This window comes from Lagopus muta, chromosome 1 (assembly GCF_023343835.1).
Source record: "Lagopus muta isolate bLagMut1 chromosome 1, bLagMut1 primary, whole genome shotgun sequence".
NCBI classification, from domain to species: Eukaryota; Metazoa; Chordata; class Aves; order Galliformes; family Phasianidae; genus Lagopus; species Lagopus muta.
This window is the reverse complement of record NC_064433.1, coordinates 32767028-32774454: the sequence shown is the minus strand read 5'-3', so window position 1 is coordinate 32774454 and position 7427 is coordinate 32767028. Positions and strand designations below refer to the sequence as shown.

Below are 7427 nucleotides of genomic sequence, written 5' to 3'. Positions count from 1 at the left end.
CGAATCCCGTGGGGTACTCCTGAAGACCTATCTTCTATGGCAGGTTCCTTCATTCCAGAGGATAACTTCGCATTGTCCACAGTAACATCGTAGGCCGGCGAAAGGCTGCCGTCCCGTCCGGAGGTCCGAGACGACAACCCTTCGTCGGCCCCGGGGACGAGGCGAGGCGTGGCGGAGGGCTGCGTCAGGCGGCGGGCAGCCACTGGCACGGGAGCTCCCCCCGCCTCGCCCCCCGCCGCGGGGATAAAGGCGGCGGGCGCGGAGCCGACGGAGCTCGGCGGGCAGCGGGCGAGCAGAGCCCCGCCGCGCAGCCCCGTCCATGAGGCTCGGAGGCGGCGGCGGCAGCAGCCCGCGGGCGGCGGGCCTCCCCGCGAACGGCAGCCGGTGGCGGGGGGCTGAGGAGGGCGGCAGCAGCAGCAGCCCCAGCCCCGAGGCTTGGTCGCGGGCGCCCAACGGCAGCGCGGGCGACTGGGACCCGTTCGGGCGGGACGAAGAGCTCGCCAAGCTAGAGATCGCAGTGCTGGCCGTCACCTTCGCGGTGGCGGTGCTGGGGAACGGCAGCGTGCTGCTGGCGCTGCGGCGCACCCCGCGCAAAGCGTCCCGCATGCACCTCTTCATCCGGCACCTCAGCCTGGCCGACCTGGTGGTCGCCTTCTTCCAGGTGCTGCCGCAGCTCTGCTGGGAGGTCACGCACCGCTTCCACGGCCCCGACGGGCTCTGTCGCGTCGTCAAGCACCTGCAGGTGTTCGGCATGTTCGCCTCGGCGTACATGCTGGTAGCCATGACCGCCGACCGTTACATCGCCGTGTGCCACCCGCTGAAGACGCTGCAGCAGCCCACCAAGCGCTCCTACGCGATGATCGCGGCCGCCTGGGCGCTCAGCCTGCTGCTCAGCACCCCGCAGTACTTCATCTTCAGCCTCAGCGAGGTGGAGCGCGGCTCGCGGGTCTACGACTGCTGGGCTCACTTCATCATGCCCTGGGGGCCCCGCGCCTACGTCACCTGGATCACCGGCGGCATCTTCGTGGCTCCCGTGCTCATCCTCGCCACCTGCTACGGCTTCATCTGCTTTCGCATTTGGCGCAGCGCCCGCGGCAGAGCGCGCCCCGGGGAGGCGGCGGGCGGCGGCCCTCGACGGGGGCTGCTCCTCGCCCCCTGCGTCAGCGGAGTCAAAACCATCTCCCGCGCCAAGATCCGCACCGTCAAGATGACCTTCGTCATCGTCTCGGCCTACGTCGTCTGCTGGGCGCCCTTCTTCACCATCCAGATGTGGTCCGTCTGGGACCAGCGCTTCTCCTGGGTCGGTAGGTGCCGTCGGGGACCGCGGCGCGGCCGCCGTCGGGGTTGGGGAAGGGTCACGGCCTCTCCCCCGGAGCACGTCGGAGCCGGGGCGCCGCTCTGCAGGGGCGTTCGGGGCCCGAGGGGCTCCCGGAGGGCGCTGCACAGCCGGGTGGAGGCTGCAGGACGGTGTGCTGTCGGTGTTGCGATGTACTCACCGTCGCGAGTGCCAGTGCGGGCGGGGAACGCGCTACGCCCGCTCCCCGGCAGCTGCTTCCCGTACGCATTCTCTGCTGTCTAATGATGTGGCTGAGCACGTCCTGAGCCTTTCCTCAGAGTGCTCAGCGCTGAGCATCTCTGCCGGTCACCCCTCAAGTGCCTTAGAAAAGTGGAATTCCGAGGCTTGGAGCTGCACATCCCTCTGTTAATTCCAGCTGGAAATAATTGCCGAGCTTAAAATAGTTAGGTGGGGGGTTACAGACAGCACAGGAACACACACCTGTTTCCTCACGGTGAAAAAAATGCAAATCAAAATGTTGGAAGCCATAATTTCGCTTTATTTAGTATCCCCAAATTGTCACTTGCTGTAGCGAGGACGTTGATTGCCACGAAGGTGAGACTGAAGTCATGCCAGGGATACAGGGTCATGCAGTGAAATAGAGGCTTGTGTTGTTTTGTTGGTTTGTTTTTTTTTTACCTTTCAAAATCACAAGAATAAGTCTTTACAAAGGGAAGAACTGATTATACCATGTATATGCAGTGCTTGGTAGTTTAACTGATGAGTAGATGCAGAAGGCCATAACTGGTGGCACAGTGCTCGCTTCTGTTTGTTCCTTCAGTAAAATGTGTTCAACCTCTGAAATGGGAATTTGATTTGGAAGCTGCCAGTTACAGAGCTCTTACCTATTTCCAGCATGCAGAAGTGCGTAGGAAAATCTGGTATAATTGAAAGCAGGGGGGAATCAGCGGGGATAGTGCCATTGATGCCCAAGGTAGTCAATTTTTAAGGCAAAAAAAAAAAAAAAAATCAGAGTAAAAACTGTTCAGTATTAAGCACAGACTTATCATCAGTGGAAATGGACTGAAGCATTATCCTGTGCCTGCGGGCTGTACTGGATTGCCTTGTACTTCTATCAGGTTCTTGCACCTGTTCAGACAGATTCTTATAGACTTCAGCGGGGGCTGCATGTAAGTAAGAACTTTCCCTTATTACACCATCATTATTATTTTCAAATGTTGTTGCTCAGGTCAATACCTTGTAGGAGTGGGATTATTCAGCAAATTAAAAAAAACTTAAGCGTTAAGAAGGCAATTGACAGAAAGCTAAGAATGTTTCAGTGACGGCCAAACCTCTTTCTTTCCTCCCACAGACTCTGAAAACACTGCAACCACCGTCACTGCCCTCCTGGCCAGCCTGAACAGCTGCTGCAACCCCTGGATCTACATGTTCTTCAGCGGGCATCTCCTACAGGACTGTGTGCAGAGCTTCCCTTGCTGCCAAAAGATAAGGCAGACGCTAAGCAAGGAGGATTCAAACAGCAACAGCAGGCGACAGACTTCTTTCACCAACAACCGGAGCCCGACACAAAGCCTGAACACCTGGAGGGAGTCTCCCCACTCCAAGTCCACCAATTTCATTCCCGTGCCCACCTGAGGCCCTGGGCAGGTGGGCCTGAGCACTTGGGGCTGGGCACGGGCACCGGCCATGGCAGCAAGGAGGGACAAGGATGGCCACAGGCCGACACGTGTTGCCTTGCTTGGTGAGCTATTCTGCAGCCTGTAAGTTGTTGTGTGAAAGGTATTTAGGGCTTGGGCAACTGATCAGAAAGTCATGACAATAATAAAGCGATTATTTTTCTAAATAGAATTTAATCTTCATTTTATTTTTTGTTTCTGAAGCAATACGTGTGCTACTTGCTCATGCCAAGCAGTACAAATGGCAGAGTTGGCCTACATGGGATTAACCTTGCTCTCTAGCATTTCACGCCTAAAACTTCTCACACACAGAAAGAGAATGCAAAAGCAGGATCACAATTTGGTCTGGAATACCAACAGGAAGGAGTTGGAATAAAGTCCTCACTGACCAGACTAGGACAATTTAATGACAAAATGTAACAGCCTTTGAAAAGGCAAATCCTCTGTCCATGACGTACTACTGCCCATGTATGTATGTGGACTGAGGTGTTTGAATTTTAGGGTGACATCTCCTCTTCATGTTGATGGAGGCTACACAGCATTTTTGTTTGATTTGTTCCACCTGTCTTTAATTTTTGTAACTAATTTAAAGAAATACTGCCATATATCAGTATCACAGAATTACAGAATCGAGGTTGGAAAAGACCTTTAAGTCCAACTGTCAATACATGACCACCATGTGATATCACAGTGAATTCAGTTCCCAGTACTTTCCCTCAAAAATGGACACTGAGAATGTTGTAGACAAAAGGATGCAATCCCCATTGCTTGGCACTATCGTCTCTCAAAATTAAAATGAAATCCAGAGCACCACTTAGCAGCCAAGCTCATGTAAGGCAGGCAATGGCATCTGGGTCTGAGGGGTAGGGAGTCGATATGGTAAGTTCTGATTAGCTCAGCATTATTGCAAACAGACACACGAAGAGAACTCATCACAACTCCCAGAATCACTGTGGGAAATAGCTGTATCTCTTCTTTTTGTCTTCACAATGACAGCTAGTATCAAGCTGCATCTGGTTTCTAAGTAAATAGCCTCATCGATCTGGGGGAATGTTACTATTTGGTAATGATGGTAGAATCAGTACATTCCAAGACACAGTTTTGGGAATTAAGCTTGCTGGGAATGTCGATAAAAATTGCCAGTTATTTATTTGTGACAGATGATGGCAATGTGGGCTGTGAAAATGGCAGTAAACTACGATAAAGTCACCACACTACATTACCTAATTGTCAAGCACTCAAGGTGAGTTTGCTTCTACTACCATGCATGCCAAGCCAAAAATAGTTCCTACTACTTCTAAATAATCCTGTTCTGTCTTTGTGTGGAGACCGTGCTGTACCTGGTTTGAAGATCCCTGAGTAGTTTTTGCTGTGTTATCAAAATCCTGAAGACCTCTTTTATGTGTCTTGCATTTACAGTAGTAAAACCAAAAAGAGACCAAGTCCTGTTCAGCCAGCATCTGTGTGATGCTCTGTTCCTCTCATCCGTTATGCTCTGTTCTCCCCATCTGCTCCACTTTCCTCAGCTGTATGGATCCCAACATCCAGTTGTTCCCCTGGCACCACATGGGACTCCTGATGTGGTTCCATCTGGCTGTATAAAATGTGTGTGCTTCTGTTGGCAGGCAGAAACTTGAAAACACTTTTTCCCCACCAAACCCAGACAACAAAGATTATTTTCCTAATATCTGGAGGAGAAAAAAAATGGGGCTGCAGTGGTAGTTTTCGCAGAGGATGAGGCAGGCCCCATACTTCTCTCAGTAGTGGTAGCAGAAATTAGTAGAACTGGATGACAGATAAGCCCATATTCAACCCATCATTCACTCCACAAGCTCCCAGCTGTATTGCTGGGCACTGAAAAAGGAAGAATATTCCTCAAAAATGAGAAATGAAATAACAGAAAAGTGAGGTTTTGTTTTCACCAAAGAAAATCGTAGCCCTTTTCTCCGTACTTTTCTTGGTATTTTCTGCACTCCAGGGGAGCAATCAGTTCTGGTTTGTTCTTAGTGGTGCCTAAAACACTAGAACCCAAAGGACGACATGATGGACTGGATCATATTTGGTGGGCTGCCTTTTTGGTCACTATTACTATTACAGATATGACTGCAACTCTCACCAGTTTTGGGTGAAGGTATATGACAAAGAAGTTACATTTTAGTCCAAAAAATGCATGAAATGGAGCCCTGTGTGTATTTGTGCATATCGTATATAGTGCCTATACTTCACAAGTGGGTAATTCACAATTACTGGAATTACAGATGTCTCAAGTATAATACTCTTTGCCTGGTTTTATATTTGTATTACATATGGTCTGTACAAAATTTTCATGTTTGCTGATTTGAGATGTTTTTGTATTACACATTTTATTCAAGCAGAGAAGACTGAGAAAACAAGTATACAATAATATTGATTGTAAAACTAGGCTGGGTAATGACTAGTAGATCAAAAGAGTAGACTGGCTCAAAATTATAATTTTCAGCTTCTTCCAAGTGAGTTACAAAGCCCAGGCTTATATTTGGGGCATGTCAATGTAAGTGTACTCTGTGAGTGTTCTACATTTTCTGTAATTAAATCAATAAAACAAATTTGGAGTATTTGAATTCCAGGCATTTTTGTAAATACCAACTTTTGTTGGTTTATTCTTTCGTTTGTTCATTTGTTTTCACATGATTGTAAGCTTGGAAAGTACAATCCGTAATTTTTTAATTGTTCATCAGTACAGATGCTTTTTTTTTTTCCTTAACAGCTGCTTTGGGTTCTCATGAGGGCACACTGATGAGAATGGAAGGATACAAGAAGCTGTGAAACCATGACACTTTTAAAATATGGCAGCATGCTCTAATAAACTCATATATGTTTGATGACAAGTATTTTGTTTCTTTCACTTGACTAGATTTGCACGACCAGAAACATATTTGGTGATACTCCACATATTTTACAAAATGTAACATTTAGTCATCAATTTTGATGTGTTATTTCCATGGTTTTAAGGAGGAAGCAAATCTAAAATGCTTTTTCTGTCACACATCCAGCAGGAAGGACACATCCAAAGAAGGAACGTGCAGTCCATTAGTACGGAGGTGTTATTTGGATATTTTTGTTTTAATCTCAGTGAACAAAACGTTAAGCTCTTATGAAAACCAATATTGAACAGGTGATTTTACACTCTGGTGTTCCCGGAGATGCTGAATTTCAGCAGTTGGATGTCAAAAATGGAGCATGTGTGATGATAGAAAAGACAAAAAAAATGTTCTTCTAAATAAGAAAGGTAAGTGCCCAAAAAACTTTTTTTTTTTTTTTTAATTAATTTCTTTTACAAACTGTAGGCAAATGCAAAAGTTTTTTTTGTTGTTGGTGGTGGTTTTTTTGCATTACCACATAAAGACCAAAGTCTTCAAGAAAACACAAGTTCACATGGCCCAGCCTTGCAAAGCTTTTGTCCTCAGCAAACCTCATGGCCAGTTCCTCATTGTTGCTATTGAAGTGCACATGTGCTCTTTTCCAGCTAATGTCTGAGGAAACCAGGGTCAAGGAGGACAGGAGCTGCACACCAGCTGTCATCCCAGGGCAGGTATTGGTGACACAGCCGTGGGATTTGAATTTGGATCTCAAAGTTGAGCTATCGTTGGAATATGGAGTTACTGCATAGATAAAGTCCTACAGAGTTGTCCCAGCCTAAGTTCCTCCTCTATGGAAAGGACTAATTAAATTTATTGTCCTCTTCTGAAGAGTGCTGGTGTGAGCTTCAGCCATACAGTCTCTGCTGTGCAAGATGTTAAAAGACCAGGGGGCAGAAAGCAGCTAGCATGCTACAGCACTTGTTTGGAACTTTAGTTGTTACTGCACGGTGTCTTGGGTTTTTCTTTAGGAGTGTACTCACTATTCAAGTAGAGGAATTATAGGGCATAAATGAATGGCTTTCAAGGTCCAGGAACAGATTGCACTGCTACACAGGGAACAGTCCGGCTGGCTCAAGTAAGCGACCCTCACACAAGAGCAGGTCCTGCTAGTCTTGAAAAAGACAGGAAATTGCCAAAAGTAATGTAAATCATGCAGAATGGTATGTGCAGGTATGTAGGAAGCCAGGAAACAGCAAAGATGTCTGGTCTCCAACGAGCATCGTCAGAGCCAGCCAGCATGGTCTGCCTCTCCCAGGCCTTGTCCTGCAAAAAGCACTGGAATGGTACTGCACTGATGCATTAACACTGCACTGCTGCTTTGCTTTGTTGTGTCTTATTATAAACTTGGTTGGAGTGACAGTTTACATGCTAATCAGCTTTAGGTTTTCATACAGACATTTTTAGCTCAATTCCTGACAGTCCATTGGGTTTCTGCACTCTGAAGACTGTGAGGAACCACCTGAAGCACAAAGCTCTCTTTCACCTGTACAGAGACTTTTTTCCTTTCCTTTCCTTTCCTTTCCTTTCCTTTCCTTTCCTTTCCTTTCCTTTCCT

General features: G+C 47.7%; 1 protein-coding gene across 1 annotated transcript; it reads left to right on the top strand.

Annotated features, from left to right (window-relative positions):
• The first annotated feature begins 271 nt into the window (after positions 1 to 271).
• Positions 272 to 5804, top strand: AVPR1A (arginine vasopressin receptor 1A). The gene is made up of 2 exons (XM_048947978.1): positions 272 to 1304; positions 2649 to 5804. Exons 1-2 carry the CDS (start codon positions 320 to 322, stop codon positions 2930 to 2932), a joined length of 1269 nt encoding a protein of 422 aa, XP_048803935.1. The 5' UTR covers positions 272 to 319; the 3' UTR covers positions 2933 to 5804.
• The last annotated feature ends 1623 nt before the right edge of the window (positions 5805 to 7427 follow it).